General features: G+C 40.7%; 1 protein-coding gene across 1 annotated transcript; it reads left to right on the top strand.

Moving 5' to 3' along the window:
- The first annotated feature begins 2860 nt into the window (after window positions 1-2860).
- pcdh10a (protocadherin 10a) lies at window positions 2861-22593 on the top strand. The gene is made up of 5 exons (XM_063008625.1): window positions 2861-5568; window positions 12399-12454; window positions 16419-16522; window positions 18454-18605; window positions 21984-22593. Exons 1-5 carry the CDS (start codon window positions 2977-2979, stop codon window positions 22038-22040), a joined length of 2961 nt encoding a protein of 986 aa, XP_062864695.1. The 5' UTR covers window positions 2861-2976; the 3' UTR covers window positions 22041-22593.
- The last annotated feature ends 1345 nt before the right edge of the window (window positions 22594-23938 follow it).

Genomic DNA, 23938 nt, shown 5'->3' with positions numbered 1-23938 from the left:
TCATGTTAAGGCTCTTTTTTTCGAACTGCAGGCGCTGCAATACATTCTGAATGAGTTCCGGGAGGGCTCGCACTTACATGCTTGCGTCACACGTAACCTGGTGTAGCGATCTCGTCACCATGACTACCATCACCTCAGTTCGGAGCAACTCGTGTAATCAGGATAAATGAGCAACTAAAGAATTAGGGCCACGCAGAATATTAAACATCAAGCAAGTATCTACAAAGGGGGGAAATCGTATTTAAGTTACACATAAATTACAAGTAAGTAATGTAATTTTTAAATTGTGAATTGTGATTGCACTTATTGTATCTCCCCAATTGTTTAATTGTACTTCTTTATTCACTGCACATCAGCTCCAATACCAATCTTTATTCTGGATCTGCTGCACCTAAAATAAAATAAAATCTGATGAAGACTGAATTAAATTGTTAGTGTGAAGGCTTTACTTAATTTTATGATTAATGGTAAAGCTGGTCTCTCTCCATGTTTAAAGTTATTTGTGAGGGCAAACTGACAGATGACTTAAGATGTTAATTATTTAAGCTTTAATTTACCCATTGAACGGGTCACCTTGGCCATCATCGCAACAATTGCCCTTCCTGAGAGATTTGGCAGGAGCAGCCACTGACAGACTCTTCTCTTTGGCATAATTCGGGTGGCACGGTGGCTCAGTGGGTAGCACTGTTGCCTTACAACAAGAAGGGTTCTATCCCTATGTGGAGCAGTCCGGGTGTGGAGTTTGCATGTTCTCCTTTTGTCTGCATGGGTTTCCTTCAGGAGCTCCGGTTTTCTCCCACAGTCCAAAGACTGTTGTTTTATATGTATATATATATATATACTGTACATACATATACATATATATATATAAACTTGTTTGGGTTTCACAGTTGTCTTTAGTTGTTGCATATTCATGCTTTCCACTTTATAGGTGGTGGCTAAGTTGGATCTCAGCAGTTAAGATGGTTCAGTGATCAGAAGGTTGCTGGTGCAAACCCACACAGACAATGCAAGAATATTCCCTACTATTCACAAACAGTTAAGAGGTAAGAGTCAAAACCAGTCCCCAGAACCTTAATGCTTTGAGACACAAACACTACCAGCCACATCACCATTTCACCACGATAAATGAAGTAAAGCCGAGATTTCCTGCTTGCACTATTTTCACTCGCATGTTTACATTTTTGGCATTTAGCAGACACCTTTATCCAAAGCGACTTACAGTACTGTGCCAATATACAGACAGAGCAACAGCAAAAACCTGGCAGTGGTGGGGATTGAACCAGCAACCTTCTGACTACTAGTCCAGTACCTTAACCGCTAGGCTACAATTGCCCCAACTCCCCCCAACAAATCGGAATAAATGGATGTGAGGCTATGCATCTTCACACCATGCACTGTGCTTTTTATCTACCTTCATTTTCTGTGCTACTCTATTAATCTAAATCTGGCAACCCTGTCTTATTAACAACACCTAACAGTAGCCGAAAAATGATATAGATGCATTCCAATTAGACACTCAACCTGGCAACCCTGGCTTTTGCGAACGCGTTCTCGAAGGGATTTCTGACTGTCACACTGGTTGGCATATCAGAGGGCACGGTAATTGGGCATAATCCCGCCTACTGGCTGCTGTGGGCGGGGTTTGGAGCGCAAAAGAGAACAGAAGTAAGATCAGACGAAGCAGAGCTCAGTGAGCGCGCTCAGAGTGCGTGAACGGATGGGGATCCGGACCAGCTGGGATTTACAGAGCAATTCGTTAAACTCAGAGCACAGGGAGGTATAACAGAAAAGTCTGGATTTTCTGCTCCACAAGAACCACTAGAACACAAAAGAAGCTCGGAATGGATTGTATGATGTCTATATTTTCACCACTGTGGAGTTTACGCGCCTGGTGAGGAGCTTTAAGGAGTTTTATTGATTTTCTCTTTCTTTTAAACTACGTGCGCAACGACGTGCGCAACGGAGCGCGCAATGACGCTCGTTCAGGAGAGCGCCGGATCTGATGGCTGAACCGCGCTCACTCAGCGGGACCAGGACTCGTTCTTGGTCTGGTGCCGGCAGCGCGCACCTAAAGAAAGAGCGCACTGATGTTTCTCAAAGAGGGAAAACAAATCAAAATGAATAAACATAAGACAAATTAATAAACCTAAAAAACAACAACAAAAAAGCATCATACTTGCTTTATGTATTTTATATTTTATGTATGGAGACGAGAGTGCGCACGATACAGCGGCTTTTACGCACGCACCTGGTGCAAACGAGACCTGTTTTCTAGGCATAAATCAGGCATAATCAGAAATGAATAATTTACAGATATAAAGAAGTAAAGAAATTAATTAAAAAACGAGATTTTTAAATGGTGCAACCGAGATCTGTTTTTCCAGGCATAAAATAATCAGAAATAAAGATTTTTGGAGATATAAAAATAAGTAAAGAAATTAATTAACAAACGAGTTTTTTTAAATAGTGAAAGTTTTTGATAATTGTTTATATGTATTTTTTACTGTTTCTATTTGGTTTATTATCAATAATAATTTGATCGACTGTTGGTGCTTTAAAATTGCAGTTTTTATTTATTTATTTTTAATTTATTACTTTTTAGTGGATTGTTTTTGTATACACGTGTAGATTTATGTTCAGCCTAACATAAATATTAAATAAATTGAGACCAAAATTAACTTTTTAATATTGTTTTAGACACAAATAAATCAAATAAATAATTTAGGAAAAGAAGAAATATGTAATTTAATAGAAAGTTGGGATTTTTTTACATTTATTTTAAACCGTATTAATATGTAATATATAAATCGATGGTACTTTAGTGGTTTATTGTATACTTTTTATTTTTTAAGCAAGTTTTAAGCCTTTATATATATTTTTTCCAAATAAAACAACAAAAGAAAACATGAAACAGGATTAAAAGTTCAGTTTTTAACGTTTTAACATTTTTGGAAAACTTTTTCTGGAATAAAGATGATGCTGATTTGGACGTTAGTGGTCCTGATGCTGCTGACAGGAGCGTGTGCGCAGCTCCGCTACACAGTTCCAGAGGAACAGGACCGTGGAACAGTGGTAGGAAACGTGGCCGAGGATTTAAGACTGGACATTACGCAGCTGTCGGCGCGCCGCTTCCAGACCGTGCCTGGTCCCCGGGGCGCGCCCCCGCCGCTGCTCGCGGTGGACGTGGAGAGCGGTGCGCTGGTGGTGCGCGGGCGTATGGACCGGGAGCAACTGTGTGGCGAGAGCGCGCCGTGCCTCGTTCACGTGGAGGTGTTCTTGGAAGACCCGCTCGAGCTGTTCCGCGTGGACACTGAAGTGCTGGATGTAAACGACAACGCACCGCGCTTTCCTCGCGCCGATATCAATGTGGAGATCAGTGAGAGCGCGGCACCGGGGACGCGCTTTCCTGTGGATGCTGCGCTTGACCCGGACGTGGGAACGAACGCCCTGAGTGGGTATGCCATTACCAGCAATGAGCACTTTCGCTTGGACGTGCAGACGCAAGGGGACGGTAGTCGGTACGCCGAGCTCGTACTTGAGAAAGCTTTGGACCGGGAGATGCAGCCCGTGCACAGGTACGTGCTCACGGCGGTGGATGGGGGGCAGCCTCAGCTCACCGGGACCGCGCTCCTGGTCGTCACAGTGCTGGATTCGAACGACAACGCACCCGTGTTTGGGCAGAACGTATACGCCGTCACCCTGCGTGAAAACTCGCCCACGGGCACTCTGGTAATCAAGCTAAACGCCACGGACGCGGACGAGGGTGCGAATGGAGAGGTGGTGTATGCCCTCAGCGCGCACAACCCACCGCGCGTGCACGAGCTGTTCAATGTGGATTCGCGCACAGGCCGCGTGGAAGTTACTGGAGAGTTGGATTATGAGGAGAGCGGCGCGCGTGAAATCCAGATCCACGTCCAAGCTCGTGACATGGGACCGAACGCCGTGCCCGCGCATTGTAAAGTCACGCTCAAACTTATTGACGTCAATGATAACGCTCCTGAGATCGTCTTCAGCACCGTGAGCGAGTCTGTAAGCGAGAGCGCGCCTCCCGGGACCGTGATCGCCATGCTGAGCGTTTCAGACCGGGACTCAGGTGAGAACGGGCGCATCACCTGTGAGCTTCCCGGGAGCGAGCGCGGTGAAGACCTGCCGTTCAGGCTCAAACCCTCTTCATTAAAGAATTACTACACCATAGTGACGGACGCGGCGCTAGATCGGGAGCGCGCAGATGCCTACACGCTCACGGTGGTGGCGCGCGATCACGGGGCGCCTCCGTTAACAGCGCGCGAGACGATCCGCGTGCGCGTGTCGGACGAGAACGACAACGCGCCACGCTTTTCACAGGACTTGTACGAAGTGCGCGTGACAGAGAACAACGTGCCCGGCGCATATATCTACGCCGTGAGCGCCACGGACGCGGACGCCGACGAGAACGCGCAGATCACTTATTCAATCGAGGAGCGCCAGATCCAAGGTATGAGCGTGTTGACGTACGTGTCCGTGAACGCCGAGAACGGATATGTGTACGCGCTTCGCTCCTTCGATCACGAGCACATCCGCGAGTTCAGTTTCACGGTGCGCGCCGTGGATGGAGGGAATCCCGAGCTTTCTACAAACTCCACGGTGCACGTGTTTGTGATGGATCAGAACGATAACGCGCCCAGCGTGATCGCCCCTCTGGGAAAGAACGGTAGTGCGGCGCGCGCACCTTTACCCAAATCGGCCGAACCTGGATACCTGGTGACGCGCGTGATCGCGACAGACGCGGACGACGGCGAGAACGCGCGACTTAGCTACAGCATCGCGCACGGTAACGACCTCGGTTTGTTTCGGATGGACTGGAGGAGTGGGGAGCTGCGCACCGCACGGCGCGTGGCCGCCGGGAAACCCGACTCCACACAGGTGCGCGTGTACGAATTGCTGATTGAAGTGCGCGATCACGGACAGCCGCCACTTTCCTGCTCCGCTCGCATCGACGTAGTCCTGGTGGACGAGGATGTTGACCCCGAGGGGACTGGAGCGCGCGGCGGGGCGCGTGGCCGGGCACGGGGCTCAATTCGGTCGAACGAGAACTCACAGGAAATGACGCTGGTGTTGCTCGTGGCGCTTGGTTCGATCTCCTCGGTTTTCCTGCTTGCCATGATCGCACTGGCAGTGCGCTGCCGCCGGAAGGACAAAAAACTGAGCGCGTTCACGTGCTTGACGAGAGACTGGTGCTGCGGCGCGTGCAGGTGCTGCTCGTGCTGTAGCCGCCGATCTCGCGCACGGCAGAAGAAGCAGCTCAGTAAGTCGGACATAGTGCTCGTGCAGAGTGGCGGGGGCGCGCCCGTGCAGGTACCCGTGGAGGAATCTGGGACCAGCGGTGGGAGCGCGCATCTACATCAACACCTTCATCATCACCACTGCTACCAGGTGTGTTTGACGCGTGAATCCGCCAACACCACCGAACTGATGTTCCTACAGCCGTGCACCACCGACACCGAGCATGGTACCGGGGCCACTGGCATTCTCCGCACTGACCAGCAACCTGATATCCTGTCCAATGGGAGCGTCCTGTCTGGAGAGGTTAGAAACCTTTATTTACTGTTATGAGTTAATGCACACTATTGAATTAACACAGTGTGCGTTAGGGCATCAACTGAGTGTTGAATGTTGCCTTAGTGTTGAACTGACACACAGTATTGAATTAACACCTAGTGTTGCTCACTCCTGTAGTGTTAAAGCAACTCCTACAATGTTAAGTCTTACAGTGTTAAACATATAGTGTTGAGTATATGTTAAATGATTACCCTCAACATTGAGTTAACCCCTAGTGTTGTATTACCACCCATAGTGTCAAGTTAACCCTTGGTGTTTAGGTAATGCTTAAATCTTTAAATTACCACCTAGTGTTAAGTAAAGCCTTACTCCTTACTCATTTTAACACCAACACTGGTATTAAAGTTATGTATTAACATGGTGTTAACATGGTGTATTACACCCAGAGTGTTGAGTTATTCATTGTAATGTTTAGTGATCAGTGTTAAGTACAGCCTTAGTGTTTATTTAAAACAGAGCTTATGTAGACCTTAGTGTTTAACACCCACCATATTAAACCTTAGTGTTAAATTAACACAATGTGGCTTATGGCATCAACTGAGTTGAATTCTGCCTTAGTGTTGAATTAACACACACACACACACACACACACTGTATTAAATTAACACATTGTGTTCTTCACTGGTATAGTTTTAAATAAACTCTTACAGTGTTAAGCTTAACAGTGTTAAATTGAACACCTACAACAATAAGGCTAATCCTACAGCGTTAAACACATGGTGTTAAGTATACCCTTAAAGTGTTAAATTAACCCTTACTTTTGTAATACCACCTACAGTGTCAAGTTAACTTTTGCTGTTTATGTAACGCTTACATATTTAAATTAACACCTACAGTGTTAGGTAAAGACTTACATTTTTAACACCAACACTTGTTGTCCCTTACACTGTCAAACTAACTAATAACCAGTGTTGGTTGTGCCATACATTGCTAAGGTAACCCTTACCAGTAGAATTAACTTCTATAGTGTTAAATCTTACGGTTTTTAATTTACAGTGTTAAATTGGTGTTTTACACCCACGGTGTTTAGTTATTCATTATTTCAGAGTTTAATTATCACAGTGTTGAGTACAGCCTTAGTGTTGATTTAACACAAAGTTTAGGTAAACCTTAGGGTTTAACTCCCACAGAGTTGAATTACCAGGTAGTGTTGACTTAAGGCAGTACTGAATTAACCCTTACAGTGTTAAACACCCACAGTGTTGATTTAACCCTTGGTGTTAAATGACCTTATGAAAGTGTTGAATTAACGCTCACAGTATTAATGCTGGTCCTACAGTGCCATGGTAAATTATGTACATGTACAGTGTTAAGTAAATGTTAAATGAAGTTAATGTTGAATTAGCATCCAGCTTTAAGTTAACCCTTGCAGTTTTGAGGTAACCCTCACAGTTTCAAATTAATGTCTGCTGTGTTGAATTAGCATCCAGCATTACAGTGTTAAATGTGCAAAATGATCATGTAAAGTGATAAGGTACACCTTACAATTCGAAATAACACAGAAAGTTTAGTTTAACACTAAGACTAAACACTAGGTGTTAAGTTCAACGTTTTAGTGTTAAAGTAGCATCGTGTTGAGTTAACCCTGTAAGTGTTGAATGTGCTGAATTAACACCTATACTGTCCACTTAACCCTCACCATGATACATTTAGTGTTGAATTCACCCTTAAAGTTGCATTAACACCTACAATGTTGAGTCAACAAAGACAGTGTAAAAAATTACATTTTTATATAATTTTTACTTCAATACAACACTGTGATGAGCTAACAGTCAAAGTATTGGATTAATATCTGTAAAATACCAGTTAAATGAATCCTTACATTGATTATTTTATACCTGCAGCATTAAGTAAACTATGTTAATGTGAAATTAGCACTGTAGGTGTAAGTGCAGATTTTACGGCAGCAGTAGTTGTTGACTTTATAATTGTTGAATAATTGTTTAATCAGTGGGTCTGTTACTTTTAGTTGGTAAATACTTAAGAGTAACTTAGTATTATAAGTGTGAACGCTGACAGTGTTAATTTAGCATGAGGGTGCTAATTCTCTGGTTCTTGTGTATTTTTAATCTGTTCAGTTTGTCAAATTATAATGTGATTTTAAGATTATATTATCAAAAGCCTCAATAATCATTCATTTAGTGATCACCTAGTTGTGTGTATTTATTTAATACATATCGAATTAACACTTGAGAATAAACACCGAATACTGTTAGGTATTATGTAATTATATCTAATCTAACCTGATAATGTTAACCTTTATAAATTAACACTTTCTATGACAAAATAATAAAAAATCAGATTAATTAACACATATCTTGTTAAAGTAACACGACTGTTAATTTAAAAGCTAACAATACATTCAAATCTATCCTGATACAATCACACCTAACAGGTTAATGTTAAGTATTATGTCATTATATCTAATATAATGTAACCTGATGTTAATCTTTATAAATTAACACTTTCTATGAAGATTAATATCAAATCTGATTAATTAAAACGTCTTGCTAAAGTAACATGACTGTTAATTTAAAAGCTAACAATACATGTACATCTTACCTGATACAATCACACCTAACAGGATAATGTTATGTATTATGTAATTATATCTAATATTATGTAACCTGATAATGTTAACCTTATAAATTAACACTTTCTATGGGAAATTAATATACAATCTGATTAATTAACGTCTTGCTAAAGTAACATGACTGTTAATTTAAAAGCTAGATTAATTAACACGTCTTGCTAAAGTAACAAAGTAAAATCCAACCTGATAGTCACACCTAACAGAATAATGTTATGTATTATGTAATTATATCTATTATCTAAACTGATAATGTTAACTTTTATAAATTAACACTTTCTATAGCAATTTGATATTAAATCCGATTAATTAACGCATGTCTTGCTAAAGTAAAATGACATAATTTAAAAGCTAACAATACATTCAAATCTAACCTGATTCAATCACACCTAACAGGTTAATGTTATGTATTATGTAATTATATCTAATATTATCTAACCTGATAAAGTTAACCTTTATAAATTAACACCTTCTATAGCAATTTGATATCAAATCCGATTAATTAACACATATTTTGTTAAAGTAACACGATGGTGAATAAATAATTAACCTGATGTATAGTTTAATCAATGAAACGGTTGAATTATTTTCACTTTAGTAAGTTTGTTTTTATTTATTAACACTGTAAGAGTAAATAAACACTGTAAATTCAATACTGTAGTGAGTCATTTAGACAGAAAAGTTGCTCCAGAGCTTTGAATTATCATCTTGTTGCAGAACTTACATAAGCTTGAGCTTCAGATTTAAATGTTAACTGCTTCTGGACTTTTTGCTAGACATCTAGACATGCCAGCATCTATGCCACACTATCACCACCATGTTTGACTGTGGGTATGATGTGCTTATTGTAGAATGCTATTTAAGCTTCATGCCAGATGTAACCACAGTCATATATTCCAAATAGTTCTCATTTTGCCGCTCCACAAAACATTATCTGCAGAACACTTAAGGTTCATTGTGGTCTTTTTGGCCAGCGTTAAACGACTCTTTATGTCCTTTTTGGTTAGCAGAGTTCTTTTGTGACTCTCCTAATGAGCTGGTGATGAACAACGACTGAGCACTTCTGAAAAAAATCACCACTGTTCCACATTTTCTCTATTAAAAAGGACTTAGTGTATTTAGAGCCTTAACCTTTTCTAGAATGGTAATTGAATAAGTGTGGCATATTTTTATACATTTCTCTTCTATACATTAGTTTCTTTTGGGTGGCACGGTGGCTAAGTGGGTAGCACTGTCGCCTCACAGCAAGAAGGTCCTGGGTTCGATCCCCAGGTGGTGCGGTCCGGGTCCTTTCTGTGCGGAGTTTGCATGTTCTCCCCGTGTCTGCGTGGGTTTCCTCCGGGAGCTCTGGTTTCCTCCCACAGTCCAAAAACATGCAGCCAGACTAATTGAAGACACTGAATTGTCCTATAGGTACCTAGCTGCAAGGATGTATAAACCAGTGCATTGTAGTGCTGGTCCCAAGCCCGGATAAATAGGGAGGGTTGTGTCAGGAAGGGCATCCGGTGTAAAAACTGTGCCAAATCAATAATGCGGATCACGATCCACCGGCGACCCCTAACGGGAGCAGCCGAGGAAATAGAGAGAGAGATCTTATGAGTTTCTTTTGAATGTGGGATCTGCTACTTGTTAAAACTTTTTAGCTACTTTACATTGCAAAAAAAAAAAGTTCTATTTAAGTGATGTAACAGAGCTGCTGTAATTAAACCTGGTCGTGTTTAGTCAAACCCGGTTATTAGATTTAAATTTACATTTTCAACATTTAGCAGACGTTTTTATTCAAAGCGACTTACAGAACTGTGACAGTTTAAGCAGTTGAGGGTTAAGGGCCTAACAGTGGCAACCTGGCAGTGGTGGGGCTTGAACCAGCTACCTTTCGATTACTAGTCCAGTACCTTAACCACTAAGTTACAGCTGCCCACTGGTTAATTGGATACTTGATTTACTAAGAAGTTATTAAGATGTTATTGGATCTTTTTGATTGATCTGATTAATACTGTCAAATAAAAGTGTCATATAGATTTATTTGACAGACGGTCGTTGTTGGATCTGAACCGAGAGCGGAGGTACAGATCTCTATTTTGAGGCTCAGCTTCAGTGTGCATTCTAATTCAAGCCAAACAAACTTTTTAAATGCATTAAATTATATATTATTATTAATATATTATTGAAGTCATGAACGATGTAACTGTGACGCATTAAAATCACAAATACAAGCGGTTTTGTGTCATTATGGGAGTTTGTGTGTTAAACTGTGCACATGTGGTTCTGAGCATATTATTATAAATGTTTTACAGAAATTATTATGATTTTGCATGATTTGCAATCATTTTGTATTATGTCCCGATATACAGGTAGAACTCTGTGTATTATCTTATAATAAATACACTAGTTTTGTCAGGAAAAGCTTTATTATTAATAAATGTTAATATTTATCTAGCATTTGTAATACCCTTTCGCTACCTTAACAGTGTTTGTTTATCGTACTGTTCAATACATTTCACTGGTTTCCATTACATAAAGTATAAAGACGTGCTGATATGAAACTGTAATGTGTTGTATATTTTGGTAGGACACTGTAAGCTTGTTATGGATTAACCTACACCTAATGATGTTTGGTCATTAGTTAAATCTGTAGACTTCATACACCTCTAGTATTAACTGTATTAATTCCAGTGCTTTGCTGCAGTCCAAGTAGTTTCAGTGTTTATTGTGTTGTTCTGTGATTAGCATGCTGTTTATACATCAGTACTCTGATCACGACTCACACAAGTGCGTCACACGAAATATCCAGCTGTAGTGTTGTGTACATGAACCCTGTTACTATTCATTCAAAGCACACATATGCCACTGACATAAGAAAGACGATGTAATAAAATGATGCTTTATCATCTGTCAAAAAAGTAATGTATGTAATCATGGATGTAATCATGCGTCAGCCAATCAGAGATGAGAGATTCAGTCATTTAGGTCAGTAAAAAAAATAATAAGGCAAACCGCGGCTCAATCAACACCTATCCAAAACGTCCTGATCCAGCAATTTACATCTCAATGTAATGCTTATATATTACGAGGGATCTTCAAAAAGTTTCCTCACTTAATTTGGTTGGAAGGGGTGAGGGTGGGAGGAGTAGTAATCGGTCGTGTCTGAGAGACTGTGAGACGCTTACAGTCCGGATTTAGCGCCATCTGATTTCCACCTGTTTGGACGCTCAAAGAAGCTTTAAGGGGAAGAAGATTTTCATGTGATGATGATGTGAAGGCAGCGGTGCATCAGTGGCTACACAATTCTTCACAGTTCTACAATTACTAACTGTAGTCCATCTGTTTCTCTACATACTGTTTTAGCCTGCTTTCGCCCTGTTCTTCAATGGTCAGGACCCCCACAGGACCATTACAGAGCAGGTATTATGTGGGTGGTGGATCATTCTCAGCACTGCAGTGACACTGACATAGTGGTGGTGTGTTAGTGTGTGTTGTGCTGGTATGAGTGGATAAGACACAGCAATGCTGATGGAGTTTTTAAACACCTCACTGTCACTGCCGGATTGAGAATAGTCCACCAACCAAAAACATATCCAGCCAACAGCGCCCCGTAGGCAGCGTCCTGTGACCACTGATGAAGGTCTAGAAGATGATCAACTCGAACAGCAGCAATAGATGAGCGATCGTCTCTGACTTTACATCTACAAGGTGGACCAACTAGGTAGGAGTGTCTAATAGAGTGGACAGTGAGTGGACACGGTATTTAAAAACACCAGCAGCGCTGCTGTGTCTGATCCACTCATACCAGCACAACACACACTAACACACAACCACCATGTCAGTGTCACTGCAGTGCTGAGAATGATCCACCACCTAAATAATACCTGCTCTGTGGTGGTCCTGTGGGGGTCCTGACCATTGAAGAACAGGGTGAAAGCAGGCTAAAACAGTATGTAGAGAAATAGAAGGACTACGGTCAGTAATTGTAGAACTACAAAGTGCTTCTATAAGGTAAGTGGAGCTGATAAAATGGACAGTGAGTGTAGAAACAAGGAGGTGGTTTTAATGTTATGGTTATGGCTGATCTATATGTATATCTGATATATATGTGTGTATGTGTGTGTAAGTGTATGTAAACTTTTGACAATTGTGTGAGAGAGAGAGAGAGTGTGTAGCGTTGTGTGAAAGTGTTATTGATTTTTCTCTTCCTGTGTTTGTTCAGATAAAGCACCAGAGACCAGAACTGAGTTACCTGGACAGACCACGTCGTGTTAACAGGTACAACATTTTAACTTGTGGCATTTACCCATTAGCTCAAGCTCCCTCTGCGGGATGAGTGGGGTGGAGGGCAGAATGGGTTTTATGTTTAATATTCACAGAACGGTTTAAGTACACGAGACAGCCTTTAGTGGCGACCGTTGGGGTTCAGGCATCAACCAGGTGCCAATACTTTTAAACTAATTGAGAGTTTCTGGCATGGCAACCAGCCAGTGGTAAGCCTGGGATTTGATTTGAAAAATCTCCTCAGTTACACAAGTGCTTTGGGGTGGCATGGTGGCTCGGTGGGTAGCACCGTCACCTCACAGCAAGAAGGTCCTGGGTTCGATTCCCAGGTGGAGCGGTCTGGTTTCTTTCTGTGTGGAGTTTGCATCTCCCTGTGTCTGTGTGGGTTTCCTCCGGGAGCTCCGGTTTCCTCCCACAGTCCAAAAGACGTGCAAGTGAGGTGAACTGGAGATACAAAATTGTCCATGACTGTGTTTGACATTAAACTTGGGGCCTCCTAATGACGACCACGTCCCAGATTTTTAGTTTGTATTCAATTTATGCACTGTTTATGCAAAACAAGCTTCATGAATCATTCATCATACACCGACCAGCCATAACATTAAAACCACCTCCTTGTTTCTACACTCACTGTACATTTTATCAGCTCCACTTACCATATAGAAGCACTTTGTAGTTCTACAATTACTGACTGTAGTCCATCTGTTTCTCTGCATGCTTTGTTAACCCCCTTTCATGCTGTTCTTCAATGGTCAGAACCCCCACAGGACCACTACAGAGTAGGTATTATTTAGGTGGTGGATCATTCTCAGGACTGCAGTGACACTGACATGGTGGTGGTGTGTTAGTGTGTGTTGTGCTGGTATGAGTGGATAAGACACAGCAATGCTGATGGAGTTTTTAAACACCTCACTGTCACTGCTGGACTGAGAATAGTCCACCAACCAAAAACATCCAGCCAACAGCGCCCCATAGGCAGCGTCCTGTGACCACTGATGAAGGTCTAGAAGATGACCAACTCAAACAGCAGCAATAGATGAGCGATCGTCTCTGACTTTACATCTACAAGGTGGACCAACTAGGTAGGAGTGTCTAATAGAGTGGACAGTGAGTGGACACGGTATTTAAAAACTCCAGCAGCGCTGCTGTGTCTGATCCACTTATACCAGCACAACACACACTAACACACCACCACCATGTCAGTGTCAATGTAGTGCTGAGAATCATCCACCACCTAAATAATACCTGCTCTGTAGTGGTCCTGTGGGGGTCCTGACCATTGAAGAACAGGGTGAAAGCAGGTTAAAAAAGTATGTAGAGAAACAGATGGACTACAGTCAGTAATTGTAGAACTGCAAAGTGCTTCTATATGGTAAGTGGAGCTGATAAAATGGACAGTGAGTGTAGAAACAAGGAGGTGGTTTTAATGTTATGGCTGATCAGTGTATTAGCTATGTTAGATACATATAGTATAGTACATGATCACCTGACCATGTGCATGTTGGACCTCCCATTCTCAAACCATGGGCATGAATATGGAGCCATAACAGCTTCCATTCTTCTGGGAGAATTTTTGCCCATTTAGTCAAAACTCATTTGTGATGTCAGATGCTGATATTGCACATGATGACCTCACGTCTCATGGCTCACAGTCATGTTCCAGTTCATCCTGACGGTGCTTTAATGAGGTCAGAACTCAGTACAGGCCACTGGAGTTCCTCCACACCGATTCTTTAAATCTTTGTGAAAAAATTGCCCCCCTTGATTACTCAATCAGCCATGTGAACAGAGCCAGGGTTCATTTCAGCAGCTCTGTAGAATGTGAAACGTGTATGACTTATCTTCAACCTAGCCATCAAAGTCAAGCAGCAGACCTCAAGGTTTTCAGAGGTTCACCATTCTACAAGTGAGATCCATTATCTTCAAACAGAGAAAACATAAAACAGGAGGATTATAAACAGAACTGGCAACCTATTTTGGAATTCAAATTGAACTAGCATGTCTTTTCAAGCTCGGACAGTTTTGTGGTGATGTTTCAGGTTTCAGGACCTAAATGAGTCAGGGCGCATTCACATGAGAAGCTTTTGCGCCGGCTGTGCGCTATTCAGCACAAGTTAACCAGTTAGCTATTCAACACAGGTTATTTAGTTAGCTTTTAACGCAAGTTAGTCAGTTAACTTTTCAACACAATTTAGTCAATTAGCTATTCTACACAAGTTCGTCAGTTAACTTTTTAAACACAAGTTAGCCAGTTAGCTATTTAACACAAGTTAGTCAGTTAGCTTTTTAACACAAGTTAGCCAGTTAGCTATTTAACACAAGTTAGTCAGTTAGCTTTTTAACACAAGTTACGTAGTTAGCTATGCAGCAAAAGTAAGACAGTTAGCTCTACAACACAAGTTAGTTATACTGTACATCAAAAATTAGACAGTTAGCTATTCAATAAAAATTAGTCAGTTAGCTTTTCAACACAAGTTAGTTAGCTTTTTAACAGAGGTTATTTAGTTAGCTTTTTAACACAAGTTAGTTAGTTTTTCAACACAAATTAGCCAGGCAGCTTTTCAACACAAGTTAGTTACTATTCAACACAAGTTAGTCAGTTAACTTTTCAACACAATTTAGTCAATTAGCTATTCTACACAAGTTCGTCAGTTAACTTTTTAAACACGTTAGCCAGTTAGCTATTTAACACAAGTTAGCCAGTTAGCTATTTAACACAAGTTAGTCAGTTAGCTTTTTAACACAAGTTAGCCAGTTAGCTATTTAACACAAGTTAGTCAGTTAGCTTTTTAACACAAGTTAGTTAGCTATGCAGCAAAAGTAAGACAGTTAGCTCTACAACACAAGTTAGTTATACATCAAAAATTAGACAGTTAGCTATTCAATAAAAAATAGTCAGTTAGCTTTTTAACACAAGTTAGTTAGTTAGCTTTTTAACACAAGTTAGTTAGTTTTTCAACACAAATTAGCCAGGCAGCTTTTCAACACAAGTTAGTTACTATTCAACACAAGTTAGTCAGTTAGCTTTTCAACACAAGTTAGTCAGTTAGCTATACAACACAAGTTAGTTAGCTTATCAACACAAGTTAGGAAGTCAGCTATTCAACATGTTAGCCAGTCAGCTATTCAACACAAGTTAGTCAGCTTTTCAACACAAGTTAGCTAGGTAGCTTTACCACACAAGTTAGCTTTTTAACACAACACAAATTTGTATGTGTTATAAAAGCAATCCTGAAATGCTGTAGTTTTAAACTTGATGATGTCAGTCATTTTAGTGATTTATAACAAAGACATAAGAAAAGGCACATGAAGTACACAATATGGACAAAAGTATTAGGACACCCCCTCTGTTTTTTTTTAAATCATGTGTTTCAGAAACAACAATTGCAAACAGGTATAATAATAACCCTAACCCTAGGCTGTTTCCTGTTCTAAGATAGGCTGTGCCCCTGTTCACAAAGCAAAGTCTATAAAGACCTACAGTCCTACTGAACAGCCATGGAATTAACTGGAACGTCAACTTAGGCCTGAACAACATCAGTGCCCAGCCATCTGCATTTCGTTGCCTTGTACTGAGCAATGACAATAAATCCATCCATCCATCCATCCATCCATAAACCAAGATTACTCATATATTGAAGATTATGATGAACTCACACATGATAGGTCAGATATTTCCTGATACTAATGATACACCACACCCTTCATGAGCACAAATAATCACAAATTGCATTTGTTCATTTTTAGACCTGAGTGATGCATTTCTGGGTTCCATCATCAGCATCTGTTCGTATTTCCCCAACATTATCAAGTCATCACTGCTACTTCCGGGGCCGCTTTATAGCACTTGTAAAATCAACCCTCGGTTCTCAGATAAACATCATATTCTTCATATTATTTTGAATATTTGAATTTGAATTCACCTGATGGTGTCACTCTTATTACTCTTTGCGTACAGTTCAGTATTTCAGGAGGACATAGTGAGCTCAAAGGACAGTGGCCATGGAGACAGCGAACAAGGAGACAGTGACCATGATGCTACAAACCGCCTACACTCCTCTGGTTAGTATCACTTTATCGACTCCATATCATAACCTTGCTCTTGTCAGCATTCCAATGCATCCTGTTTTGGTTAAAGAATAACATTCAGATTCTGTAATATTAATATTCCCATTTAATTCAATAAGGGTTTGATTTAGATTGTAAGTATCCAGAGTTAACAGGCTAGCACTGAGAGTTGGAGTTCCCTTACTAATGACGGTTCAGGGTGGATAAAAACATCTGATTTTGTTGCTGAAAATTTTAAATAAACATCAACAAAGTAATTAGCGCTAGAGTTGTTGGGAGATGTTGATCAGTTAGCTTTTCAACACAGGTTAGCCAGTTAGCTTTTCAACACAAATTTGGACGTAATGTTATCAGTCATTTTAGTGATTCATAACAAAGATATAAGAAAAGGCACATAAAGTACACTACAAGGACAAACGTATTGGGACACCCCTTTTCTTTTTTTTAATTAATGTGCTTCAGATTTATTTTGTAAGATCGCTAGATGGTTAAGCATGGGTAAGAACGTGTTTCCACAGCTTCAGAGTACGATGGACACTGCTTCATCTGACACCTGGCAAAAATAAAACCTTTATCACGCTCATGGGGTCTTTTACTGATGTCGCTTTTAAATATGGTTTAGAAGTACTGTAATAGCAGTAAGTGCTGTAACTGAGAACAGATCCTTTTTATGCTATGCTAGGTGCTTCGGAACTTTGCGTTCTGTTCTGCAAGCTTATGTAACTTCACACCTGAGCTGTTGTTGCTACTAGAGTACTAAATCACAGTCTCTAACATAGCTGCAAGGCTTTGCAGAGCTTCAGCACACAGCTCAATGTAAAACTGATGCTCTTTAAAATGCTCTTTCACAACTCATATGGGAATCAAAATAATATACTGAAACGTCCAGTTAGCATTTGTTTGACAACCATTGAACAGAGATTCATCCGTTAGACACAATAATCCAGTTTTTTTAATTATTTTATATATTTTTACAGTTTATTTACCAGAGTTAAAAAGATTAAAACTACACACTGTACTTGCAGTTATATTCAGCAATCCATCGTTCATCCACAAATATTAAAGGCAATAATATATGGACTTATATAACTCAACTTCATTTCAACTGTTGGTTCTACTTTATTATTTGGATTTCCAAATGATGTCTGGTATCTCTCCTCCAGGGTGCCAATTCTAACGGTCCCTTTAAGTGGTATGAGCATGCGCATTATTGTGTGAGAGAGCGTTCAGACATCAACAGATAAGCACGCATGATGATTAGCTCAGGTTGTAGCCTGACTGTTCTACTCTACTGCTGCCAGCCTGGATTGTGCTGAGTGGAAGTGTGGGTGCTCCTATGCCCAATAAATACTCTCTATTACCCTGCACTGGTTGTCTCCTGTGTGTATTTCCTTCGGAGGACTGGGCAAGTAGCTAAGCGCCATTAGTCTCTATCCAAACTTACTCCAATCTTAGTGGTGGGCTAGCATAATAGACCGCTGTGCAACCCAAACATGTTCATTTCTATTTGCTGATTAAAACCTTTTGCTGTTTGGAGCTGTTAGTTGCATTAGGAGTAATAATAATAATAATTAATAAAAATAATTATCCTTTATAATTATTGTAAATAATCATTTACTATTGTACAAGAGATCCAGGAATATCTGATAACAGCAGTTCTTTTTCACCATATCAGTATCAAATTGTATTCATTATTATTATTAAAGTTTATTAATATATAATAATAATAAATACAATTTGATACTGATATTGTATTTTAATGTATTTAAAAAAAACTTTTTTAAATAACTTATTGTGTTTACTTGAGCATCAGGCTTTTTTTTTTTATATTAGGAGACAATTTAAACAATATACAATACAATAACAACAAAATACTTTACATAACACACTTTCTCAAATTTTTTATAACTGTGTGTGTGTTACAGACCTCTTCTCCAACTGTACAGACGAGTGTAAGGCTCTCGGGCACTCAGACCGTTGCTGGATGCCCTCCTTCGTCTCTGGAGATGGTCGCCATGGTGCCGATTACCGTAGCAACCTGCACGTCCCTGGGATGGACGCGGTGATGGACGGAGAGGTAGAGATGAGCGCACCGACCGACGACGACCCGTCGTTCTCTACATTCGGAAAAGATAAAACACACCATGGCACACACACTCCTTACACACACACTTACCTGTGTGAGTACACACCCACGCATGCACGCACACACACACAAACACACACAGAACATAGAGTTTAGTTAGCAAGTAAAGACTGACTTATGGTAAATGTCTGTGTGTAAGGGGTGTGTAAACTTTTAGTAAGTGTGTTTAGTACAATAGTCTGTACTGCACACAACTCGCTCTGATTCCACCACACTGCCTGCTTTCAAATACACACACACCCAGCCTTTCACATGCATGTACTCAACCCAGAGATGGGGACTCGAGTCGCACGTAAGTTGCACACACAGCGACTCGACTCAGACTCGTTTGAAATGACTCAGACTCGACTCGTGACTCGCATAAAATGACTTGTGGACAACAGAAGTCAGCAACATTATATATATAAATTATTTATATATATATACAGTGTATCACAAAAGTGAGTACACCCCTCACATTTCTGCAGATATTTAAGTATATCTTTTCATGGGACAACACTGACAAAATGACACTTTGACACAATGAAAAGTAGTCTGTGTGCAGCTTATATAACAGTGTAAATTTATTCTTCCCTCAAAATAACTCAATATACAGCCATTAATGTCTAAACCACCGGCAACAAAAGTGAGTACACCCCTTAGTGAAAGTTCTTGAAGTGTCAATATTTTGTGTGGCCACCATTATTTCCCAGAACTGCCTTAACTCTCCTGGGCATGGAGTTTATCAGAGCTTCACAGGTTGCCACTGGAATGCTTTTCCACTCCTCCATGACGACATCACGGAGCTGGCGGATATTCGAGACTTTGCGCTCCTCTACCTTCCGCTTGAGGATGCCCCAAAGATGTTCTATTGGGTTTAGGTCTGGAGACATGCTTGGCCAGTCCATCACCTTTACCCTCAGCCTCTTCAATAAAGCAGTGGTCATCTTAGAGGTGTGTTTGGGGTCATTATCATGCTGGAACACTGCCCTGCGACCCAGTTTCCGGAGGGAGGGGATCATGCTCTGCTTCAGTATTTCACAGTACATATTGGAGTTCATGTGTCCCTCAATGAAATGTAACTCCCCAACACCTGCTGCACTTATGCAGCCCCAGACCATGGCATTCCCACCACCATGCTTGACTGTAGGCATGACACACTTATCTTTGTACTCCTCACCTGATTGCCTCCACACATGCTTGAGACCATCTGAACCAAACAAATTAATCTTGGTCTCATCAGACCATAGGACATGGTTCCAGTAATCCATGTCCTTTGTTGACATGTCTTCAGCAAACTGTTTGCGGGCTTTCTTGTGTAGAGACTTCAGAAGAGGCTTCCTTCTGGGGTGACAGCCATGTAGACCAATTTGATGTAGTGTGCGGCGTATGGTCTGAGCACTGACAGGCTGACTCCCCACCTTTTTAATCTCTGCAGCAATGCTGACAGCACTCCTGCGCCTATCTTTCAAAGACAGCAGTTGGATGTGACGCTGAGCATGTGCACTCAGCTTCTTTGGACGACCAACGCGAGGTCTGTTCTGAGTGGACCCTGCTCTTTTAAAACGCTGGATGATCTTGGCCACTGTGCTGCTGCTCAGTTTCAGGGTGTTGGCAATCTTCTTGTAGCCTTGGCCACCTTCATGTAGCGCAACAATTCGTCTTTTAAGATCCTCAGAGAGTTCTTTGCCATGAGGTGCCATGTTGGAACTTTCAGTGACCAGTATGAGAGAGTGTGAGAGCTGTACTACTAAATTGAACACACCTGCTCCTTATGCACACCTGAGACCTAGTAACACTAACAAATCACATGACATTTTGGAGGGAAAATGACAAGCAGTGCTCAATTTGGACATTTAGGGGTGTAGTCTCTTAGGGGTGTACTCACTTTTGTTGCCGGTGGTTTAGACATTAATGGCTGTATATTGAGTTATTTTGAGGGAAGAATAAATTTACACTGTTATATAAGCTGCACACAGACTACTTTTCATTGTGTCAAAGTGTCATTTTGTCAGTGTTGTCCCATGAAAAGATATACTTAAATATCTGCAGAAATGTGAGGGGTGTACTCACTTTTGTGATACACTGTATATATATAAAATCCGACATCATTCTGATTGTGTTATTTTCTGCTCTCTAATAACGCTCCGGCCGTCTTAACCCACAACACACACAATGGCTAAATGTTCCAGCCAGCTTCCGGCGTAGTGATGAAGCGTCGCTCCCTACTTAAAATGGTGGAATACCCTAATTAGTGCACTTCACAGTAACAGATAATGTGAATGGAACACTCCTACAGAATTGGCACTAATGATTGTATGAACTGCTTTCTGAATCAGTCAGACCTTCTGATCGTAATGTTTAGTAAGAAATGCTGTTATTTGCATGTATTCAGTTTGCGTCACACAGATGATTGTCAATGAAACACTTGATTTATTTTCTAACGAGTTCGTGTTTTACTTCACAACCAGGAAAAGTTAGGAGGTTTTTAATTATAAGCACATTTACAAAATAATGGATTATAATCGTAATGGGACACACGCTTTCAATTTAATAGCATCTGGAAGAACATAAGCTAAGGTAAGCAGTATTATGGATTTTGGCCGCTGTGCTGTTATTTGAAATGAAAACAAACATCAGTTTAAGCTTTTAACTGGTACCGAGGAAAGTAAAGGCACTAAGTAAAACGGCAAAATACAGCCGCTAATCTGTTGCTGTTGTTTTTTTAACTGGACTTACAGATTATTTGTTTATTTCTGCGCTACAGTTTCAATATATGTTTTGTGTAGATTATATTGACTCGTGACTCGACTCGGACTCTAGCCTAAAGACCCGTGACTCGACTCGGACTCTAGCCTAAAGACCCGTGACTCGACACGGACTCTAGCCTAAAGACTCGTGACTCGACTCGGACTCGGATTTTGTGACTTGTGAGCATCTGTGTTTTAGTACTGCACACAACTCGCTGTGATTCCACCACACTGCCTGCTTCCAAATACACACACACAGCCTTTCACATGCATGTACTCAACCTAAGTTTTAATAACACTGTAATGCATTTATTAACATTTTACCATTTCATTTTTATTACTGATGTTACTTCATATTTTATATACTTACATCTTTTAGTAATTACATAATACAATACAGAATTTCATACAGAATGTGTATGAAATTTGGTCAGGTGTGTCAAAAATGTTGCATATAGGTGTGGGTTTAGTTTCTAATAAATGACAAAATTACTAACACATTTGTTACATTATAATACATATTTGTATGTACAAGTTTGAATGATTTATTAAAATTAATACTGTATTTCTTTCCTTTTAGCACGTAAGAGGGTTTCCTAGCACGTTCTGCACCGACAGTGCATCTGAAACATCATGAACTGAGCAGCCAAACCTTGAGCAGCCAAAAATATCCAGCGGTGTGTTTACATTTTTATTTAGATTCCGTCATTGCTGATTTATTTTGTAAGCCGATCTGATGGACGCTGGACTCTAAGAGAGCATTCTCAGCCGGACTGAGGAAACAGCACTTTTCCAAAAAAAATAAATGGAACAAAAAGGATGGACCATACAAAAAGAAGAAAGGACAACAAGTTAAGAAGACAACAATGGATGGATTACAGAAAAAAGAATAAAAACACAATACAAAGGATTAATGGATGTTTTGGACATGAACTGATGAATCTCAGTCTCTGTTTAGTTGATTGTAAACTGACCAATCTGAACCCTTTATCTGTGTAACACACACACACACACACACACACACACACACACACACACACACACACACACACACACACACACACACACACACACACACACTTACTCGTAATGGTTAGATATACGTAGGTGACAAAATATCCATGTATTTCCATGTACATTGTATCTAAAAATTATTATTTAGTTTATTAAAGCTGCAGTTAAGAGTAAAATGCATTTTGGTTGCAATTAAGGTACAAATTTTAAAATGATCAAACTACAGACAATAACTAGTAACTATATATATATATATATACTGTATATATATATATATATATATATAGTATATATACGTATATATATATATATACAGTGTATCACAAAAGTGAGTACACCCCTCACATTTCTGCAGATATTTAAGTATATCTTTTCATGGGACAACACTGACAAAATGACACTTTGACACAATGAAAAGTAGTCTGTGTGCAGCTTATATAACAGTGTAAATTTATTCTTCCCTCAAAATAACTCAATATACAGCCATTAATGTCTAAACCACCGGCAACAAAAGTGAGTACACCCCTAAGAGACTACACCCCTAAATGTCCAAATTGAGCACTGCTTGTCATTTTCCCTCCAAAATGTCATGTGATTTGTTAGTGTTACTAGGTCTCAGGTGTGCATAGGGAGCAGGTGTGTTCAATTTAGTAGTACAGCTCTCACACTCTCTCATACTGGTCACTGAATGTTCCAACATGGCACCTCATGGCAAAGAACTCTCTGAGGATCTTAAAAGACGAATTGTTGCGCTACATGAAGATGGCCAAGGCTACAAGAAGATTGCCAACACCCTGAAACTGAGCTGCAGCACAGTGGCCAAGATCATCCAGCGTTTTAAAAGAGCAGGGTCCACTCAGAACAGACCTCGCGTTGGTCGTCCAAAGAAGCTGAGTGCACGTGCTCAGCGTCACATCCAACTGCTGTCTTTGAAAGATAGGCGCAGGAGTGCTGTCAGCATTGCTGCAGAGATTGAAAAGGTGGGGGGTCAGCCTGTCAGTGCTCAGACCATACGCCGCACACTACATCAAATTGGTCTGCATGGCTGTCACCCCAGAAGGAAGCCTCTTCTGAAGTCTCTACACAAGAAAGCCCGCAAACAGTTTGCTGAAGACATGTCAACAAAGTACATGGATTACTGGAACCATGTCCTATGGTCTGATGAGACCAAGATTAATTTGTTTGGTTCAGATGGTCTCAAGCATGTGTGGCGGCAATCAGGTGAGGAGTACAAAGATAAGTGTGTCATGCCTACAGTCAAGCATGGTGGTGGGAATGCCATGGTCTGGGGCTGCATGAGTGCAGCAGGTGTTGGGGAGTTACATTTCATTGAGGGACACATGAACTCCAATATGTACTGTGAAATACTGAGCAGAGCATGATCCCCTCCCTCCGGAAACTGGGTCGCAGGGCAGTGTTCCAGCATGATAATGACCCCAAACACACCTCTAAGACGACCACTGCTTTACTGAAGAGGCTGAGGGTAAAGGTGATGGACTGGCCAAGCATGTCTCCAGACCT

Source organism: Trichomycterus rosablanca, chromosome 14 (assembly GCF_030014385.1).
Source record: "Trichomycterus rosablanca isolate fTriRos1 chromosome 14, fTriRos1.hap1, whole genome shotgun sequence".
NCBI classification, from domain to species: domain Eukaryota; kingdom Metazoa; phylum Chordata; class Actinopteri; order Siluriformes; family Trichomycteridae; genus Trichomycterus; species Trichomycterus rosablanca.
Note: the sequence above shows the minus strand (reverse complement) of the source record. Positions and strands in the feature narration are given on the sequence as shown.